Below are 22,667 nucleotides of genomic sequence, written 5' to 3'. Positions count from 1 at the left end.
GAAAGATTTAATATTAAAATTGAGTTCTACTTTTATTAAAAATTTGTGAATACTACTGTATTTTACTACAAATTAATTAAGTACGTGTCAGTTTTAAATTTTGCAAAGTGGCCCCTGGTTTTCAGATATTTATCCTCTTGTGTTGGGGAAGTCCTTCCACCTAAAAGAACAGCAGCATTCTCATTTTTCCTCTGTCTTAGGAAGATTATTATGCTCTTTGATAAAAGCATTCCAATCCTAATCTTGAAAGGTGTTTCATTAGGCTGACATTTCTTTGTCTGCAGTGATGTTCCATGACTGCAAATTAAGGATGAGGAGTACAAAACACTCCAAATTAAAATGTGTTAAGTATCCTCATTAAACTTGAGTTAAACTCTGTCATTAAGAACAGATTATACATTTTTATACTTGCATCCAGTTTTATTAGTTTATTTCCAGCCAACACTAGTTTTGAACTGAAGTTATGTTACACCATGCAGAGTTCTATTATGAGGGTGTTAAGTAAGGAAATTCCTGGTAATAATTCTGATGCCCCAGGGTTTGTAGCAATGCCAGAACTGGTATTCAAATGAATGGTGATGATCGGCAGAATATAAATTTGTTACAGCTTAAAAACAGAGGAGAAGAATTAGTCCACAGTTATTCCAATCATGCCTTCAGGTCGCCTTGATTTGTTTGAGATAAAAATCAGTCATTACTGTGTCTGATGAATATGAGTGAATAGTATGACTAGAACCAGGAGTTCACAAGAGGGTGAGCTGAAAGAGTTCCTTGTTTCTTTCAGTACATCATTTGCTTGATTTTTCTCACTCTAACTTAACTTCTAAATGTTACCCCACCTTCTCATCACTCAAAATATTTTTCCTCGGCTTCTTAAAAATACAGACTTCTTAACAGTTTTTAAAAGTAAAAGTGTGTTGTCCATACACAGTTTTGAAACACTGGGAGACCTGAACATGACTGAAGGCGACTGCAGGCATTGTGTTGACACTGACATAAAAGAGGATGTTACTGAGTGACCTGCAAGAGGAATGAGACTACATTAAAAATAAACGTAAAGAAGAAATTTGGAATTTGAGTGAGTTAATATAAATGATGATGTGAATAAAATGAGGTAAGAAGGGAACAGAAGATGGAGTTGGGATCAGGCCAGTAACAGAACGCGTTAAAAGAAATGATGCAAAAGGAGTCATTTTTGCAGGAAAGGCACAGAAGGTTCCTGCCTGTAGGTTCACATCGATCTGGCCTGGAACCCAGTATTCTTCACACTGAGTTCTTTGCTGTGAATAGAAGTCTCTAAAGCCCACTGGAAAGCATGCTATTTCTTTTCACTATTAGTCCTCACTGAGGATGGAGAACTAGAAGCTAAACATGTGTAGTTCAGGTTAGTGGATCTGAATAATGCTACATGTGGAAACAGTGTTTTGTTTCACTTTGTTAAAACAGTAAAAGGCCCCTCTATTGCTTGAAAAGAGTAATGCGAAGGTGAAAAGCTCAAAACTACTGTGTGCAGTTAAGGTTGCTGGTGTTGCTTGCAGCCTTCTCCTTCCCCCCAGGCAGTCAGAATGCCTTACTGTAGAAAAAGAAGGAACGGTTTTATGGCAGAGGAAGGTCATTGCTACCTGGGAGAGTATGGTTCTACTTTGGAAATACAGGCTGCACAGTAAGTGCTAAGCAAGGGAAGAAAACTGGTTACAGCTGTTTTTTCTCTGTACTATATAGAACTTAGGTTCTATGGAAAAAAATAGCACGAGCATGTAAATTCGAGCTGTCACTGCCCTTGCAATTGCAAAAAGGATGTTTTAATGACAATTGAAAACAGACTTAATACCCACATTTCCTAACTTTGAAGTGCTTGAGATTCAGTTAAATTATTTATTATTTTTTAAAATTATTTTATAAATTATTTTTTTATTAACATTTTTTGGTTTTTTTTTTTAATCCACGAAGGCTGCTCCAACAGTAATGCCTCTTCTGTTATCATGCTGATTCACAGCAACATAGGTGAATATTAGTGGGATAGCAGTATGTGGGAATACAAGAAAAACTGCTCAGAGCAACAGCTGTGTAGCAAGACAAACAGCATGAGAACCAAGGAGACCTCCGGAAGAAGAAAGAATGTCTGATGGCTCTGATTGGATAAGTGCCCACATGAGTGGCTAAGGAGTGTTTGTAGAATGCTGTGCTGGCATGGAAAGGTGGGTGGGAAAGTTGTAGGTACGGATGGGAAAGCTAGAGAAAGAAAACTTGTGAAGGAATATAAGTGATGTGAGAACTTGTAATAAATGATTTGGATCATTAACATCTGAGTCTGTGCATCAGATGCTGCAGGGTAGCAGTAGAGGTTGAATCTTCCTGCCAGTATTGCATTACATTTTCTTACTATGCAAGGTGGAAGCAGAGGGGCAGTGTGACAGAATAGTGTCTGACATAGTGGTGTGTATGAAACAAAAGTATGTCATTGAATTCCTCCACGCAGAAGAACCAAACAGTGGATGTGAGCACACTGAGGGCTGGCTGGCACGTCTCAATAATGACAACAGCAACCCTGGGTCACCTCTGCTAGTGCAGATTTTTACTAGTGTGGCATGCAGACTCTTGTTCATCGGTGGAGGAAGTGCACAGCTAGTGTTGGTGACTGTTGAAAAGTAGCGCTCTGTAGCTGAGAATTTGCTCTATCAAACAGTGCTGTTGTTCTCTTTGTGTCTGTTGTAGTTTCCATGGAAATAAATAGGACTCATTACATTCAGAGCAGCCTACATGTATCATGTGTAGATTTATTTTCACTGTATAATTTTGAGTGTCTGCAGTGTCTGGGTCATGTTTTTCCACATGCATTTAAAAGCATTGGAATACTTTGGATGGAAATATGAAGATACACATAGTTAAGCAATGAAACAGTTAACTTCAAATCTTGTAGCTTTGACTGTCAGAGAAATATTCTTGAGACAAAGAATAAACAAATGGGAATAGAGACCATGTTCCGTATATTTTCCAGGTTTCTGTATGCATTCCAAGAAGTGATTTGACAGCAGGGCAAGTTGCAAGAGCAAATTCTCTGGAGAAGTGTTAAAAATTATTTTTCTGTTTGTCCTTTCCCCCTTTGTTAATATTCATCAAGATTTTGGAAGAGCAACAAAAGTTGCAGTTTTGGGGGCTTTCTGTAATGGTCCCAAAGGAAAAAATCTACTTTAAAACCAGTGTTACAACAGTGTTTCAAACCTTACTGGAATGAGAGATTTGGGAAATGGATCTCCCAGAATTGCTTATTGAGCTTTGGAGGAAGAAAATGAACTACACAAGCAAGTTACTGCAGGAGTGAAGACAGCTGGGTCATTCTCTTGGCTTCCACTTTCACCTTTGGAATTGAAAGGTCTCAAAACATTCGTTTAAAAATTGAGGTTAGGTTCTGCTCTGAATTTTAGCTACTCTCTGTAGTTTCATATTCTGATATATATTTGAATTAGAAGCAGAAGTCTTTGTGCTCTCTTTTCTTTCTGAAATGGCAGTTGCACAATATAAACTGTATCATCCTGGGGCGAAAGTTACTTAAGGGCAAATTCCACTCTAAGGGAGCTCTTGAGTAGCCTTGTGGTCATCAGCCAGCCAACATAGAATTCATAAACTGGACTTGTAGCTAAGGTTTACCGTAGCATCCAAAGACTTCATAAACATTGCTGTATCTTTTCCCATAACAGTTCTGTGAGACAGAAAAGCGTTGTTGTTCATGTCTTGGTAAAAAAGTATGAAGGGATTAAGGCAGTGACGGTTTTGCAGTTACATGAAGCCAATGCACAAACTAAAAACAAAGGCATGAGGACAGAACCCTTGTTAGCTTAATCAATCTAAAATTAGATAAAGGAACTAGGAGATCTGAAAATAATTCTTTGTATGTAAATATATGTACCTATTTTTATATGAGGAAATACATTTCTATTTGCCTAATTTTAGACATAGTTGGCATGTGTGCCTGAGACTTTGTCCTAACGTTTGCTGTTTGTCAGATTTTGCTGAGGACCCTACTCATTGTTGTTTCTTAGACTTTTAAGGTGGAAGAACATGCGAACTTTAAGGTGGTTTTTTGTTTGTTTGTTTTTGAATGTAACATGTGGTAAGAGCTACAGAAGTAGGAGGTACTTTCGAAACTCTGGTAGTGCTATGTATTCATGTCCTTATCTGACTATGTTGCTGTTGTAGAGGAAGAAAGACCAAGCTCTCGTTAGTGATAACCTGGATAGAGTTCAATCCATGGATGATTACCACCCACGTATGGTCCCTGACACCCTCTAAGAAAGATAACAAAATTAAATTTGCATCATCATTAATACTAATAGATAATCAGAACTAGAAGGTAAATGTTATCAGTCTGTCAGATACACAAATGGAAATCTAGTATTCATAGGTAAAATGGAAATCTAGAGGGAGAAGAGTGGAAAGGATAGAAATGGAGAAGTTATCTTCTGTGATTCCCTTTCTCTGTCAGAAAACAGTGGATTCTCTATATTGAGGCTTCCTTAAGGAATCTGGTCATATGAATTTTAGTGGTCTTCTATCATATGAATGCAATTTTTTTATTGTGCAATGATGGTGGTATGTTCAACATGTTTTCTCTCAGGTGTGTCATATCTCTCTTACTTTGTTAAAGTGAATTTATGATAAAACTTTCCCAGATGTACTGGGAATGCTGTAAGCTATCACATTCAGAATACAACCCTATGATTTACAACTTCTGAAATGTGTTGTCTTGTGAATACATACAAACTTATTTTTGTTTCTATGCAGACATCTGGCATCGTGTAGTGGTAGTTCAATCAAATGAACTTTAACAGAGTAATGCAGAAGCTGTCTCCTGGCCCTGTGTTTTTGTGTTACTTAGTAAGACAGACAGTTATGGGCTCTCTAGATTAGACTTTTTATCCAATTTGATTGTGTATTAGTGAACTGTTTAATGGAATTTATCAGGGAGGCTTAGCTTCCATTTCTGGTAAGAGACAAGATTGCCTTGCCAAAACCAGCCTGGCTTTATGCAGTGGGCACTGTGTTGGATTATCTCAATGGGAAAGCCAAGAGCTGAAAAGTTGGTTCCATTCCAAACCCCAAAATAATTGGTGGTTGGTCTCTTGCAGAACATGCACAGAAGGTGCTGGCAGGCTGTCGTGTGAAGAAAGATGGCTCAGAAAAGGCTGGAATGGAAGCATGCGAATGGAAGCATGCCAGACATGTTTCTTCTGTTCAAAGACAGCAACTTTCCTTAAAATAACCAGGCTATCATCACACTTGCAAATATACCATTTTTTTTTCTGCAGTGGACCAGTGCAGAGCTGAGCTGATGGGCAGGTTTCTCTTTTCGCAGTGCTGCTTGAATTGCTGATGGAATTTTGTGGCATAATGTTGCCTGAATTGACTTGATGGTTAACTGAAACTGTTTATTGGGGACAGATAGTAAAAGGGAGTAGAAAAGGAATGGAATCACTTCACTTTATTAAAAACACATTTTCTAGTTCTTTATTCTCTTAAAGTATGCTAAACTGCTGGGTATCATTAAATAATTGTTATTCATGTCTCCAGTGATGGACTACAAGGCTTCATTTAATTTACCTTTGAAATAAAGCAAACTTTTGGAACCATTTCCATAGTTGAGCACTACTCTTTGCCAAAAAGAATATCTGGAGTTCATAAAAGTATTAGTTTAGATTGGGATTTTGTTTTGAAATAAACAGTTGCATGCTGATGATGAATTTCCAACTGGAGGGACTTCCCACTTTCCTCCCATTTTTTTAAACTGTAACATGGTATTGTGGTAGCTTGATGTTGTATATGCTGTATGAAAGCAAAATTTGCTCTACAGAGAATTAATATCATGTAGGACTAAGAGTCAGAGGGAGAACCCACAGCCTTTTTCTTTCAAAACTGGAAAGACCTGACTTCTCTTAAATTATTTTGCTGAAGCTATGTGCTATTGAGTTTTGTTTACTTTTAAGACATCTTCTCCCTCTTTAAAATTTTTAAAAATCCAGATCCTTTAATGATCTGGCTTGCAGCATGACCCCAGTGATAGGTAAGTCAAGATTCCACAAAGTGCTTTGGGATCACTGGGATCACGCGTGTTCTCCATTAGTAGTTTTATCACTCTAATTCCAACAAAATTAAATCACTTATTATTAATTGCAGAAAAGATTTGGAGCAAACTTGGCAAACTTTGTGTCGGTTTATAATGTGGGTAGATGGTTCTTGAGCTTTTGTAGTGCTTTCAGATTGACTTACATGTAATTGTTTGAGGTTTTTTCATCTGTTTGCTAATACGGGTAGCTATGTTTGTAACAGGAAAAACAAATTAATTCATACAAAATGATTGGTAAGTTTTTTGGAAGGGGGGCATGAGTGGGAAGAGAGGAGAACTGCTGGCAAAAGGCAGTTTGGGGTTAATTCCAGCAAGCAGAATCATGTTGCAAAGTGATCCTGTAGGAAAGCTGCACTAGGAAGAAATTGAATTCTAGTTAATTTTATTGTGATTTTAATAGTAAGCTCAATTAGTTATAGAGAAGCTTTTCTCGCAAGCTAGTGTATGAGAGTGAGCTAAGCTGCTCACTTAGGTCTGACCTCCTAACTCTTTACAAGTGAAAGTGTTAAGCACAGAACTGGTCCTGGAGCACTGGATGGCTGGGCTGCCATCTGTACCATGTCCACTGCTGTGCTTCCTGCTCAGGGGAAGGCTGGTGAGGACTTGGGAAGAGGCAATGATCATGAGGAGGAGCCTCCAAAAAGTGTATTGTGGGAACTTAAATTGTTATGTAGGCTTTTTTTTTTTTTTTTGACTCATCGTTTGTATGTTAGTCTCATTTGACAAAATTTTTAAGAATGTATTATTAGCACTTCTGAGTTTAAGAAATAATTTTATGTATAAATACCAGTATGATTTACATACTGTCCAAGCATCCGCAAGGATGCTTTACCTTGCGACTTGATGTATTTTGCTTAATTCAAAACAAGTTTAAACTTAATCCAGATAGGAATATTCCTTTCTTCTGAAAATTCAGATGGGTCATTAAATCTTGCAGTTTGTTTAAAAACATCACTATGGACATAAAACCCTGGAATTAGCTAGAAACCTTCCCATATACCTAACACACAAAAAAAGAGGCATGGCCGTGGTAGAATAATATTAGTAGAACAGACAGAAGCTACTTTGAGAAGCATTTTTGGACCTAAATGTCTAATTTCTAAAAGTAAAATGTAAAATCTTCATGAAACCTTGTGGTTCCTGTTCCAGCATTCAAAGCTCATCTAAACAGTTATTGAATAGCAACTAGCTATTACAGGAAAGGTGTTTCTCTCTTGAGTAACGTTATTGCAGAGATGTTGAGTATCATTATTTTTTTTTTTTTTTCACCCCAGTGCTACGAGGCTCTTTCTTGCTCTGTTCTTCCCTGGTAGCCCACATTTTGCCCTTCTTCAGTCTGCCATCCCAGGGTTGCTGCAGGACATGGGTTCTTATGGTACTAAGTCATCTGACAGCACTCTAGTGGGGAATTTTTGTAACAGAGTTTGATGAGGCCTACGGTTCTATCTATGTTCTTTTATTTAGTTATTATTTAGTTATTTTATTTAGTTATTATTATTACTATTTGAATAGATCTCTTTTCAGTGCTTTTTTTTTTTTAATTACATCTGATATTTGTTGATTGATGTTTAAAGTCAAGGGTTTTTGTAAGGCCAGATTCAGATTTAGTTACAAGAATTAATTTTCTAAAGCATTATTCTCTGTTCTGTCCTGAATTCTCTGTCAAGTGACACTTTATATCAGATGCTTTAGAGGAGAAATACAAAGCCCGTAGATGACAAATGCTCAATACACCTGGATAAGGAAATTTTCCTTCTTGCTTTGGGTAATAATGTGTGACCAGAAATATGCGTATACATATATTGTTAATTCCCATTTGAAATTACTCTTTAATTCTACAGTGTAAGTGTGTCTCCAGAGGCACATCCAGGTCTGTTTCCTTCCAACACCATGTTGATCTTGGCTTCGGTAATATCTTATTAAGTATTAATATTTTTTTTAAATATATTTGCCTGAAAAAGCATATTCACTTCAGAATTTATAACAGCAGAGACAAGACAATACAGTTTTGGTGCTTGTTGTGTTTCCAGACCATCTATTTCAGATCTGTTTTGTCACATTATGTATATGGATTGTTGATTCGAACAATAGAAGTTGGAGAATGCCTTTGCCACTGTGGAAGAGCTTTGTTTTTTGAGTTCAGCGCCGTGCTATTACTTCTTTCTGTGTTCTTGTGCTATTGCATATTGCTGATATGAGTGGAAAATACGTTTGCGCTGTCTTTAGAATAGTTCACTGAAATTAATGCAGTGAGTCTTTGTATTAGTTAAGTCCTCTACCCTCTCAGGGGAATGTGGTAACTATGGAGTATCAGATGATAAAATGACTGCTGAAAGAAGTGGTCTGGTAGAGATTCCATGTTAACCATCTACAGACAGTAGAGACAACAGAAAATATTTCAACAATAAATACTATTTGACAGTATTTCAGCAAAGTAATGTGTTATTTTCTGTTCTAGGTGTTAAAATGGGTTGAAGAAGCAGTTCAAGCATCCAAAGTACATCTCTTGTCTACAGACCATTTGACCATGGCTGTAAATACTTGGCAGATCCCCTTTGATCCAAGCCTGAAAGAGGTTACAGTGTCCTTGAGTGGTCCTTCACCAGCAATTGAAATTCATGATCCATTAGGTAAAGTAACTTATGCATCCTTCTACTATGGTTTTAAAAAAAAAAAAAAGAAAAAAAAAAAAAGGCAAATTATCTCTTCTGTCTTTAACAACACGGAAGGCCATATTTATGCGAATGACTGGTATCCTCTTATTTTGAACAGCAATATCATGACTTCAGAAATCCTGTCTCTTCTCACCAGTTCCTCTCATCTTCTTCCATTTTCTTTGTTTCCATGCATTCAAATTTCTGGATACTTCTGCTTTTCATATTTTATATTTCTATTTTCATATTTTATATTTGTATAGTCACTGAACCATCATGTAGGAGCTACATATGATGGTTTTTCACTTATGTGGTGAGAGCTAAACCAGCATTCTTTAAACTGTGCATGTCCAATCTACAGGCTGCATGTGGCCTGGCCCAGCCCTAAGCCATTGTGGCAGCAGCTCTTCCTCAGCGAGCAGACTGGCCCCAGGCATGCACCTATCACTCAGCAACAGCCAAACATCTGCTGCCTGGGCTGAAACCAAGATATGGGGAGGGTGCAGCACCAGGCTAATTCAAGTTATGGCTAATAATTTCATGCATTTTCATACATTGGACAAATGCGGTCCTGTGAACAGTGGAAAAGTATGCAACCATACTTGTCATTTTGATAAAAAGAATTTGAGAATAGGTTTCAAGATTGCAAAAAAATTAATTTTTTTTGTGTAGGTGAGATTCTATTTTCAGTCAACATGAATTGCTAGCACACTTTCAAATGGAACGTATAGAGTTGCAATCAGATATTCAACTTTAATGAAAATTTGATCATGTCTCTTTACTAGACTTTTGTAAGACCTCTTTTAACAGATGCTTTTTTAATCCACGAAAGCTGCTCCAAAAGTAATGCCTCCTGTTTTATTATGTTGGCCCATGATATTAGAGATGGATGTTGGTGGTACAGCCGTAGAGCTGAACCTTCCTACCAATATTGCATTGCATTTTCTTACTATGCAAGGTGGAAGCAGAGGGGCAGTGTGACAGAATAGTGTCTGACATAGTGGTGTGTATGAAACAAAAGTATGTCATTGAATTCCTCCATGCAGAAGAAAATGGCACCCATTGACATTTGTCAGTGTTTGCTGAATCATTACTGGAGACCAAACAGTGGATGTGAGCACACTGAGGGCTGGCTGGCACGTCTCAATAATGACAACAGCAACCCTGGGTCACCTCTGCTAGTGCAGATTTTTACTAGTGTGGCATGCAGACTCTTGTTCATCGGTGGAGGAAGTGCACAGCTAGTGTTGGTGACTGTTGAAAAGTAGCACTCTGAGAATTTGCTCTATCAAACAGTGCTGTTGTTCTCTTTGTGTCTGTTGTAGTTTCCATGGAAATAAATAGGACTCATTACATTCAGAGCAGCCTATGTATATACAGCCCAAGACAATTCCTGTTCATTCAGTGTAATAGAAGCAAGCCAAAAGGTTGGACACCCATTCTGTAAACCAAGAAAGAATTCAGAATCAAACCCTCTCATGTGTTAATCTCTATCTGTAAACTATGTATGAAGATTTGTATGCTAATCTGTAGTTTATAGTTCAAACAGATCTGCTGGTTATTGTTAAACTGATGCCTACCTTGTGTTTTCTGAATAGTTTTTGGCTGAAAATATTGCAGAAGTTATATTATCTTGGAAATATTCTATGCACAGTATTGTTTCTATGATATGATCTGGTCTGTCCTCCATTGAGGCGTTCAGATTTGTTAAAAACTGCTCAGAGAGCATAGTAACACCAACCTTTATCACAGCTCAGGCTCAGATGAAGCTTTAATCCCATTTGTATGTTTTCCTTTCTTCTAAGGCAGCTCCATGCATCTACAGCCATTCTATTTTAACTGAAGTTGGTGCAGGCGAATCTGAGAAACTCTTGAAAACTGATACTGAGACACTCTGTTCCTAACTTTAAAATTTCTTTTCAGTGCTCTGAAACAGCTAGAGCTGTTTTTAGTGATGAAGGCACATGTCGCCATTAATGGAGCAAAATGCTTCTATAGGGATCCAGTTCTTGCATACAACCATCTGTATATTTGTATGTGTAAGCGTACATACAAAGTGTGGTATGGTGCAGTATGGAAACTTCTAGTACTTTATCAAGGTCTGTAAAGTCTTACAGGCTAAATTCCCTGTGAGGGATTTAGTCACCATTAGTCACATGCTAATTCTTGTATGCCTGGAAAACGTGGCTTGTCAATATTTTTATGGATCTAATCCAACTTGAAACAGATATACTTGACAGAAAAGTGAGTGGGCTGGCAGCTGCCATGTTAGTTAAGGTGAGTTTCTTCAAGGATCCCCTTTGAGCAAGTGTGATTCTGTGCTGCTTCCTTTTACTGAGAGCTGGTTATTCGCTGTGAAGAAAACTTGCTTTACTTACAGAGCTGTAGGAAACTCAGCAGCTGTAGTGCTGAAGGCTGTATTAGGACTCCCAAGTGAACGAAGAGAGTGAAAATAAATGATCATTTTTGGTATCCTGGGAAGGAATTGCAAGGAATTTTGACTGTTGTAAAAGCCATTGACTCTGCTAAATAGTAAGCCAAGTGTCAAATATACATCAGATATGAAGGAAAATACTGTACTTAGTCTCTTTTTTTTTTTTTTAAGCAGTACTCTCTGGCTGTTGTTAATTAGTTTATTTATTTATTTAGGTAAACAGATCAGTAAAGGTTTGGGACTGAACGAATTGCTGAATATCCACAACTCTGCAAAAGTAGTAAATGTCAAAGATCCAGAGCCTGGAACATGGACAATAAAGGTATAGTTATTGCAGAAATAATGCATGACTTATCTGGGGTTGTTTAATGATCTTCTACATTATTTATCAGAAATATTCACACATAAGGTTTTATACTAAATGTCTTTTTTGAGCTCTGTGTGACATTCTGAATTCAGCATCAAGTTCTTAGCAAGATGTTAATGTATTTAGGTTATAGAAGCAGAGAATCATAGAATGGTCTATGGGTTGAAAAGGACCAGAATAATCATGTATCATTCTGCTTCCAGCAGGGTCACCAACCACCAGACCAGGCTGCCCAGAGGTAGATGGGTGGTAGATGTTACTGCCTGAGATCAAATCCTTTTTTCTTTGGATGGAAAAAAGATGAAGTGAGCACTGAATTTTTGCAGTCTAGTGAGCAGAGACTGTAGGGAACCCAGGCACAGAGAGGCTTTGCTATGTACAGCAAGTCTAGAGGACTTGGAGAGGGAGATGATTTATGTTTCATAGGCCAAAGATTTTGTTATCAGGTCCATGAAATCAACAAATCAATATTTAATTCTAATTCTTTATCAGTAAATTACTCAAGTCCTACAGTGCAGAAATCAGTTTGTCCACAAGTGGTATATAAAGTATGTAAAGATATATATATATATATATATATATATATATATATATATATATGAGTGGCACATAAAGTTACAGAATGGATCCCGAATTATTGAAAATGTTAGAAAGGTAAGAACAACATTATTAGCAGTAAATTCCAAGCATGAAATGACCATTAAGATGTCTGAAATGATCATCTTAGAACCGCCTGTAGCAACTTGGTGGGCCTCCTTGCCCAGACTACCCTATGTCAGAAACTATACTTTTGTGCGGTTTTCTCTGGGTGACAGTGCTTGTTAGCCTCATGTTCCTGTGAGGTCCATATATAAATGTTGTATAAATGTAAGATGTGCAAATAAAATAACCTCCAAGAGCACTTAAGATGTGTTGCTACACAGAGTGGAGCCTGGCTGTGAACTGAACTCTTGTAGCTGAAGTATTTACTTTTTATAGATCAATAATATATAGATCTTTTATATATTTACCTTTTATAGATACACCTATGTATGAAGTAGGTTTAATGTTTATAAATATCTGAAGTGCGGGAGTGAAAGGGACATGGCCAACCTCTTTTCAGTGGCCTGTGAGGACAGGACAAGGGGAACTGGCCACAAACTGGAGCATAGGAAGTTCTGCACGAATACGTGAATCTTATAATATTATCATTTGTGCAGTTGAGAAAAGGAGGCAAAGGTGATGGGGGTAGGAAGATCAGCCGAAAAAGCTTGTGATTAAGATAGTCTTCCGGCAGCTGATTTAAAGGAGCATAATGTCAAACCAGTGAGTAATTTCTGCTCACTGGGGATATGGAGAGTTCAGTTCAGCTGCATGTCTCTGTCATTGTGAATGTAAGTATGTAAATACAACATTGCAGTTAAAAATCTATTTGTTATTGTAGCTTGTTTTTCCTTCTACTGTGAGCTGCTTTAAAATAAGAGGTTTTTGCTTTTTTTTTTTTTTTTTTGGTAAGTTTGCTTGTCTTTAACCAGTGCTCTTTTCAAGCTTTTGTTTCTTGATACATTTACTTTGGATGAATTTTATGCTGTGCTGTTTGCAAGGCAATAAAGCTTTTTTTTTTTTTTCTGATGCATTTGACATAAATGTTTGCTTTCTGCACTGTGCTATCTGTTTGATCTTATTTCAGTCATCTGGTCTGGGAGGTGAAACAGTGTGTAATTCCAGTGATCCTTGATAATTCTGAAAAGAGATTAGAAGAGTACTCGCTGGAAAGCAATCCTTTGGGATGAATTTTATCCTTAGGTATTTGCGTAGCATGAGAGCTTCAAGGCACAAAGCTTTAGCTTTAGTCACTGGCTTTTTTTTTTTTTTTTTTTTTTTTGGTAAGAACATGGTTAAAAATTTAGGGAAAAACCTCATGAGAAATTTAATGGTGCTGTAAATTCCTAATGTGGATGCATAAGTGAAAATAATTTTGTCACTACATTTATCTAATGGAATTTTAACAGTGGATAATACAAGTTGTTTGACACACTGAAGTATTTATTTATGTTCTTAACAGCTGCTTTATATAAAAGGCTTTATTAGTGATTTTTTGAGGTGAAAGGCTAAACAAATAGGAGCAAACAGGTGGTTTTAAGCAGATAGACAGCAATTTGTCAGTGTCTAAACAGCTCTCCCCTGGCAGTTAGTTATGAGAAATGACTGCTTAATTTAATACTCACATGCAGCTGTGTTGGAGAGGCTTACTGACTGAAGGAATTCTGTATTTTAAGGTTCTACTATTTAATGTTCTCACGGTAGAAAAATCCTGATAATGTTACTTTAATACAGGTTTTCTTTATGTTGTGTGTCTCGTAGGTTGCATTGTCTCAGAACAAAAAATCAGAGTAGATTCTACTAAACTCAGATTAGATCTTGGCATTGTAGACTCTTCATAGCCATTGAAGTCTTTTAAGTTTTTTCCTGCTGCTCTGGGTGATATTATCCATGGCTTTGTCAGTTAAGCATATGTAACATATAATGCTATGCCCAGCACAGCAGTTTTTCTAACAGCTGGGCAGTGTGAAAGTAGGTGAGGACAAAAGCTTCATATTCCTTTTATTTCTCAGCATGCAATGATAAAAAATAACTCTAAGAAGTCCTCAGTCCTACAACTATTTTGATTTGCTTTGCATAGCAGGTACTGTACCCTCAAGCAATAAAGCTTGCAGAAGGAGCTACTTCTGCATTCTCGGCTCTGTGACTAAGACCCTGGCTATGAAAGAGGAGTGCTTCTAACATGCTGCGTTGGTTGAGGCTGCTCTGTATGTGCCACTTGCTTTGGAATATGCAGTACATATGATGTCTCCATATACCTCACGGATAAAATTATACATGTATTCTAAAAATTGAGCTTAATAATAAATAAAAAGGTAAAATATATTATTCTAGCACTGGAAGTAAGTTATTTATATTAATGACCAGCAGAAAATGTATGCTGATTTTTTTTCCAATGACGTTTCATTTCCCGTTTTGTAATACGCTTAACAAAAGTAATAATAATCCAAATTTCTAGAAATGTTCTCTAGTTACTGTCACTGGCATGTTAAAGTAATTGTTGGTCTTGTGTGTTTGTGTTGTGGGACAAAATCAGCTGACACCTTTTGCAGTCACTACAGCTATTGGTGGCAGTGTCTAAAAGTAGAGAATTATTAAATGCTTTTTTCATATAATTCTTGATGTAAACCTCTTATGAATTCTTCGCACTGACCTCAGTGGACGGTTCAGAAACCTGCAAATCCTGAAATACTGATTTGGCTTGTGAACTTCAACTGTTGCCTTTTCAGACATCGAGCAGTGGAAGGCACTCTGTTCGGATCACGGGTCTCAGCACTATTGAATTTCGAGCTGGGTTTTCCAAGAAGCCAACGTTAGACTTCAAGAAAACATCCAGCAGACCAGTGCAAGGTTTGTATTAATTTTATTCTATGCTAAGCAGTAACAGCTTTTGGGAGTATGAGGCACCAAAAATAAAGTAGGATGATCTTTCTAGTGAACTTCGATAAATTGGGGCTAATACTGTCTTGTTCTGAGGGCCTTGAATATGCAGCCAATGTTCTTACCAAATTGACGTGTATTTTTGTTAGCTTTTTTTTTTTTTTAATTGTCACACAAATTCTGTGGTTTTTAGTTATGAAATGCCTTGAAATTGCAACTTTGCTTTTGGTAGTTTTGGAGCCTAAGATAATTTTGGGCCATGGAGAGCAGTTAATGCAGGGGCTGCTATTTCAGGAACACCTGTTGGAAAACAGTAATTTAAGCTCTAATCAGTGCTAATAAGCAGATGACAGTCTAGAGCAGCTTATTTTCCTGCTACTTTGTAAGTAAAGGTTGAAACTGAATGGTGCATTCATGGGGTGATGAGCAATACACATTGAATTTATTGGAATTTGTTTTTTTTTAAACACTTGAAATAGCATATTCTTGTTTTTCTAGGGATTCCTACCTTTGTGCTGCTAAATACCACAGGGATCCTTCTTCCAGCCAGAGTAGACTGTCTTGAGCTTCTGAGTATTTCAGGGGAACCTCTTAAGACCTTGCCTGTGAAATACTATCCTGACAGAAAGCCGTATGGACTATGGAACATTTCTGACTTTATTCCACCAGATGAAGCTTTTTTTCTTAAAATAACAGGCTACGACAAGGATGGTTATCTTTTCCAGAGAGTTTCAAGTGTTTCATTTTCTAGTATTACTCCCGGTAAGAGATGTTAATTTGAATTGAATGTAATTATGTCTTATCTGAGTTGTGAAGTTAAATTTATTGGTTATTAAATATAGCTTAATCAGAAGTTGAATTTTCTTTTAATGAGAAGATGGGGCGTGTTAATAATCGTTTTGGAAATGTTTGCTTTCTTCAGATGCTCCAAAAGTTACAATGCCAAACAAGACTCTAGGATATTACTCACAGCCAGGGTCTGTTCCTTGCCATGTAGAAAGTCTTATACCTTTTACTCAACACTTTACTAAAAATGGAGTAAAATTAGGAGTGGATCAGCTATTCAAGTAAGTAGTGACTTTTTTCCCTATCCTATTTTACTTTCTATTTGTATTCCATGATTTCTATTTACAATTGATACAATTGATATCCTGTTATTTCTATAATATTCATTAGGGATGCTGAATTCTGTGGATTGAAGCCACAGGAGATAAATGGTGAAGCTTTCCTGCACATTGTCAGCACTATAAGATGTTACAGATATTATTATTACTATTGTTACTGTTATTGCGGTTTTTGTTATCATGTATCGTTTATGATCAGTGAGCCATGCAGCATACTTTAGTAGCCATGTAACTTCTTTGAATTCTTAGTTGTCAAACTATACACTTCTACTCCCTGCTTTTCACATATCCAGCACCCTAGTAAGCAGAATGTGTTTTTCATTCTCTTATTACAGAATGGGTGAAGGAGCATACAAGTTAAAGGTCATACAAGTTAATTAACAAAATATATCTCAAGCCAAATGTTACCGATCACAGATACAGAGTTCAGTTTTGCTTGGCTTGTCTGCATTTTACTGGTAGTGAGGTTCTGAATGGCCGCTATCTAGTTTACTATAGTTGTAGTATTGCTCTCCATTGAGGTTTGTTTGTTTTGGTGACAAGGTGTCATTTTTTGCTAAAACAGTCTTCTGCGTATTTCAAAAAGTAAATATCTGATAAGTTGAATATTGTAGTTATACTATGACAGTTGTCTGGGTGAAAGTACCATTGGAATGAATGTAGGTTAAGAGTTTTTTGAAATTAACAGACATTTTAAAATATTGATTCCAGAACTGCTGTCTGCTTCAAATTACAAATTGCAGATACTCATTTTGAATGAGTAATATCTTGGAAAAAAAAGTGAAATTTCTCTAAAATTTTAAAAGCTTTGCTTTTCTTAGATTTCTACGTCCTAAGGCAGTCTAGTAAGGAAATGAGGATTTTGATTAACATCTGTAGGAACTTCTGACCAGTCTGATTTAGGAGACTGAATCCAGTAATTGGCACCTTATTCACTGAATCACAGGCTTGGGTTGGAAGGGATCTTACAAATTGAATTCCATCTACCCCCATCATGAACTGGTTGCCTCTGACCAGATCAGGCTACCCAGGGCCCCATCCAATCTGCCTTTTCATACCTCCAGGGATGAAGTGTCCCCAGCTTCTCTGGGAAGCCTGTGACAGTGCCTCACCACCCTCCATGTAAATAATTTCTTCGTAAAATCTAACCTAATCTTTTCCTTTTTAGTTTAAAACCATTTCCCCCTTGTTCTGTCTCTACCAGACTGTGTAAAAAGTTGGTCCCCCTCCTGTTTGTCTGCTCCCTTCAAGTACTGGAAGGCCACAATTTGGTCTCCCCGCAGCCTTCTCTTCTCCAAGCTGAACAAGCCCAGTTCCCTCAACTTTTCTTCATAAGAGGTGCTCCAGCCCTCTGACCATCTTTGTGGCCCTCCCCTGGACCTGCTCAACAGCTCTGCATCCTTTTTATGCTGGTGCCCCAGGCCTATTCACAGTACTCCAGATAGAGCCTCACCAGGGCAGAGCAGAAGGGGACAATCCCCTTCCTGCCTTGCTGATGCAGTCCAGGATAAGCTGGCCTTTCTGGCTGCAAGCACACACTGCTGGCTTGCATCCAGCTTTTGGTTCTCAAGGACAAAAAGTGGTAAGTCAGTGAGAAATGAGTGCTAATGTCTTCACAATCCATCTTGTGATATAAATGACACCAGTGTCTCCACAAGGGGAGCAAAACTAATAAGCGAAACGGACAAGAAAGGCAAAAATCACTCTGAGTCTGCTAGTTGTTGTGCTCATTAGTCAAGGCTGAAGTTTGGTTTAATAAGCCAGATGAAATGTATTCTGCCTAGCGATGTGTATTAGTAGTGTGACAGGAGCAGAGAAGGCTTCTTCAGCTGCAGCTCATATGTGCAAGCCCTCACTTGCTGCTGCTCCTTCCTTCCTGGGTAGGAGACGTTGGATAGTGTGGGATGGCTTCTGATGGGCAGGAGCTGAGGTTAGTTACAACATGATTAGTGCTGTGCTCCCTGTCAGTGTTTTCACAGGAACTGATAACTAGGATGTGATTTGGTCCTTAGAGCTTGGCTATGGGGTTGTGCTAGTGATGAATGTGCTAGATGCTACCCTCTCTGTTCTATGAACTTAAGAGTGTGTTTGCATAAAGAGAGGAGAGGCTTAATTTTTATCTGTTAAAGGACAGTGCTCTTTTTGTGTAGCTCATATCTGTACCTAAAAGTCTGGCTAGTAAGAGCCATAAGTGTGGTACTGCATACTAGTTCTACGTAGAAGCTGATGGGTATTAGGGAAAGATAGGCGTCTTGAGTAGAGAATGCAGCAATAAGGTATGACTGCAAATAGTGCCTTACTGTGGCAACTGTTGACATAAGGGCTTCTTAGAATTCAGTTAAACATCTACAGCAAAAGCTTGCCCTTCTCAATACTTCTAAAAAGTGTATGATGCTAATATTCATCTTTAAATAAAATCCATAAAGCTAGATCTAGTTTAATTCAGTAGAGGATCTGTTTTTCCTCTTAATGTGAAAACCTATGCCTGCAACAGGAAACCATGTTCTCGATTCCCTCAGAAGTTTAGTGAATATACCTTTTTCTCTCTAGAGAATCATCAAGCATGAGCTGGGAGATCAACCAAGTCTCCTTGTCTGATGAAGGTTTCTATGAATGTATTGCAACCAGTGCTGCAGGAATTGATCGTGCACAGACTTTTCTGGATGTATCAGGTGGGCACTAGTTCATTCTGTATTTAAATATGATTTAATTCATTGTGCTGAAATATTTAACGGTGAGAAATAGCACTTGGTGACAATAAAAAGATATTATTTAAAATACTTCAAAGTGGAAGCATGTTCTTTTCCTGCTCATGTACATAAGTTTGTTGAATTTTAAGCAGAAACTAATTTTGAGTATTAACATGGGATTTGCTTTGTAGCAACTGTTCTTGCTTGTTCGGTCTTTTATGATGGCATAATTAAGTTAATGGGTGAAGAAAGGGCTGCTGATGTTATTTATCCAGGCTTCAGTAAGGCCTTTGACATGGGTCCCCCACAATATCCTTCTTTCCAAATTAGAAAGGTGTGGATTTGATCAGTGGTCTGTTGGATGGACAAGAAACTGGTTGAGAGGTTGTATCCAGAGAGTGCCAGTCAATGGCTCGATGTCCAGATGGAGATCAGTGACCAGTGGTGTCTCTCAGGGGTTAGTATTGGAGCAGATGATCTTTAATATCTTCATCAATGACATGGACAGTGGGATCAAGTGCATGCTCAACAAGTTTGCAAATGACACTAAGGGATGCCTGAGGGACAGGATGTCATCCAGAGAGACTCAGGCTTGAGCCAGAAGGTTCAAAAAATCCAAGTGCAAGGTCTTGGACTTAGGTCGTGACAACTCCCACTCTCAGTACAGGCTGGGAGATGTAAGGATGGAGCACAGCCCTGCCAAATAAGAACTGGGTCTGCCAGTGGATAGGAACTTAGGCATGAGCCAGCAGCTCTCACAGCCCAGAAAACCAACTGTATCCTGGCCACATCAAAAGAAGCACGGCCAGCACATGGTGGAAGATAATCCTGCCCCTCTACCCCATGCTGGTGAGACCTCACCTGGGATACTGCGTCCAGATTTGGAGTCCTCAGTATAGGAGAGACATGGACCCGTTTGAGTGTGTCCAGAGGAAGGACAAGAATGACCCAAGGGATGAAACACCATCCCTGTGAGGATAGGCTGAAAGAGCTGGTGCTTTTCAGCCTGGAGAAGAGAAGAACCTGAGAGCAGCCCTTCAGTATCTAGGTGAAGCTATGAGAAGGTAAGCTATGAGAAGGAAGGGGACAGGCTCTTCAGCAGGGTCTGTTGTGAACAGTACAAGGTGAAATGGTTTCAAACGTGAAGAGGGGAGATTTAGTTTGGGTATAAGGAAAAAGTCTTTCACAGTGAGACTGATGTTGCCCATAGAGGTGGTGAATGCCTTGTCCATGGAGAGGCCTGGACCAGGCTCTGTGCAACCTGATCTAGCTGTAGATGTCCATGTTCATTTCAGGGGAGTTGTACTATATGTCCTTTAGGGATCCCTCCCAGCTGAAACAATTTCATGATTCTATGTGGAAGGGTAAATTATTGCCCTTGAATAGAGAAGACACTGGAACAGAGCCCAAGTGGCAACGAGGCTAGTTAAAGCTTGTAATGACAGCTTGAATTCACCCCTAAGCTTTTCTGTAAGCATTTGAAATGTGGAGTGTCTTTCTTTTTTCTCCTGCATTAACTAATTGAGGTTAGCTATCCAGAGTTGTGGAACCACAAAACCATTTAGGTTGGAGAGACCTTTGCACATTAACTACTTTACTCTCAGCTCATAGCAGAGTTGGCTTCCAAGCTTGATCACATTCCCAAGGGACTTGTCTAGTCAAGCAGGGGATGTCGCCAAGGCCACTAGTCAAGCTCTTTGGGCAGCTTTTCAGTAGTTAATTGCCCTCACTTGAAAAATGCTTAACAGTCTAGTAGTAGCTTCCCATGCTGAATATTACAACTGTGGACTCTTATCTTCTGCGTTCCAAGAAGACTCAGTTTGTTTTCTCTAAAACAACCCTTTCAGTAGCTGGAGGCAGTGACCTGTATTTCCCTTCACCTTGTTTTGTTTTTTTTTTTCCCCAGAAATACAGAATGAGAACATGGGGGGGGGGGAAAAACCCAGCCTGACATCATTGATTCCATGCAAGGGAAAGTTTGTAGAGAAACAGCCCTCTTATACCTAGATCTGAGAAGAGGAACACCCTTTTAATCACACAAAGTACTCAAGTAGAACAGAGCAGTAACATCAGTACTTATTTGAGTCCTAGCTGAGCACTAGTTCATTATTTATCTAATGAAATTCTTCTAGTGAACAGGATATTGTCATTTTCTTGTTTCAACCCATATTTTAGAGTACAGGCAGCTGTTATATTCTGGCTCAGAAGTTGTGTGCATAAGAACTGTTGGTCAGGAAGTTTCAGCCGTTCTCTTACAGAGGGAAATGAATGAAAGAGAATCCTATCTCTTCTCTTGTGATGCTGGTAGCATTGAGAATTAAGGGGGAATGACTGGGGTGTCATCTCATTTACAAAGCACTGTGAGATCCATTTGCAGGTGACACACTGCAAACACAAGCAATTAGCTCTCTTGAGTGTCAGAGGAGTAATGTGAGGGAGATACTTTTGAAAGCCTTGTATGCAAATATTTTAAATAAAATTATCTGAAACTTCTTTATGCAGACAACCTTCTCAAGTTTCCTTAGTTTGCCCAGCTGACAGACAGCACATCACGGATTATCAGTTTTGCCAGCTGCTGGGTGAAGGGTACTGGAACTGTATCAGTACTTTCTGTTTTCAGGAAAAGCAAACACTCAAGTTTGTCTTTCTCACCAGTGTTAAATCTTAATGTCAAATGGCTTGTTAGCTTCTGCAGACACATAAACTAAATTCCCTGTAGTCAGAGCGCCTGGCTTAAGAGCTCGACCAGGGGATTGCAGCGCACAATGTTGTAAGAGGCTGTTGTGTGTTAAAAGATATGGACTGACAGCCAAAAGATAGGGTTTTTAATCTGTTTTTCTCTTATTTTTCTGAGTTTCTTTCAGTAGTGTACTTGTGGATGTTCCTGTGTGAAACATTTAAGATTTGTCTTTTCTTCCCCAAAACCCCCTCAAGCCCCTAAAGTGCAAGAGTGAAACTCCAGTTTCAATAAGCAAATCTCAAGCAGTTCTCCTCTGCATTTGTTAACATACGCCGTATTGGTAATAAGAGTGTGGCTGCTAGGGACTGTATGTGTTCAGAAGCAGAGCTGCACACCAAAGTGCAGTGTATGAGGGGTTCATTAGCGTGCCATGAGCTAGCTGAAGGCTTGTGAACCTTGCTTGAGACCCTACAAGAGACTTTAGTGAGGAAAAGTTATTGTTGGCTCTGAGTTGAGGTGCGTCTTTCACCCTTAGTAAATACAGATATGTTTTCTTTTCTCTTAGGCTTGCTTTACTTAGGATAAATTATTTTTTGCTGTGCACTGATAAAGGCTTGGTCTTGCTCTTATAGCTATTTATTTCCGTAAGCACCTCGGTCAGAACATTATTCATTGCAGATTTTTCTTTGCAAGAACTAGTTTGGGAAGAAAAAGAAAACAAATAGAATTTATATATATAATATATCTAATTTTTACAGTGTAACACTTCATGCATTCCATAAATATATGTGGAATGTATGCATTCTATAGCATTGAGATTTTTCTTTTCTCCTTTATCAGCTATATCTCAAGCAGGATTAAAACAAGATCAAAACAAGAGCTCCTATTTTTAGCATTTATGGTTTCAAAACTAAATTCCAGTATAAAGTTATTGCAGCTGCATCCTTCTATGACTAAAAATATACAGATCAGTAAAGCAGAAAGCAAACAATAACAAATAGTGGAAATTAAAACATAATATATGTATTACAGATTGGAAGAAAAAGTGCCTGGAAAGTGCTGAGCAATGTTGTGCCAGCTGCAGGGCCTAGCCTGCTGTGTGCATATTGCAGGTGCTCAGAGACCCTTAGCATGG

At 38.3% G+C, this 22,667-nt stretch overlaps 1 protein-coding gene across 6 annotated transcripts in view; it reads left to right on the top strand.

Annotated features, from left to right (window-relative positions):
• HMCN1 (hemicentin 1) overlaps window positions 1–22,667 on the top strand; it is a 183,195-nt gene that overhangs the window by 40,394 nt on the left and 120,134 nt on the right. For all 6 annotated transcript variants that reach the window (XM_048945083.1, XM_048945082.1, XM_048945081.1 and 3 more), the window contains exons 5-10: window positions 8,580–8,751; window positions 11,425–11,531; window positions 14,888–15,008; window positions 15,537–15,800; window positions 15,961–16,105; window positions 18,713–18,834. In XM_048945083.1, the coding sequence (XP_048801040.1) occupies window positions 8,580–8,751; window positions 11,425–11,531; window positions 14,888–15,008; window positions 15,537–15,800; window positions 15,961–16,105; window positions 18,713–18,834 (931 nt within the window). The remainder of the gene's footprint in view (window positions 1–8,579; window positions 8,752–11,424; window positions 11,532–14,887; window positions 15,009–15,536; window positions 15,801–15,960; window positions 16,106–18,712; window positions 18,835–22,667) is intronic.

This window comes from Lagopus muta, chromosome 5 (assembly GCF_023343835.1).
Source record: "Lagopus muta isolate bLagMut1 chromosome 5, bLagMut1 primary, whole genome shotgun sequence".
Taxonomy (NCBI): Eukaryota; Metazoa; Chordata; class Aves; order Galliformes; family Phasianidae; genus Lagopus; species Lagopus muta.
The sequence above is the reverse complement of the archived record's forward strand: the minus strand, read 5'-3'. Positions and strand labels throughout refer to the sequence as shown.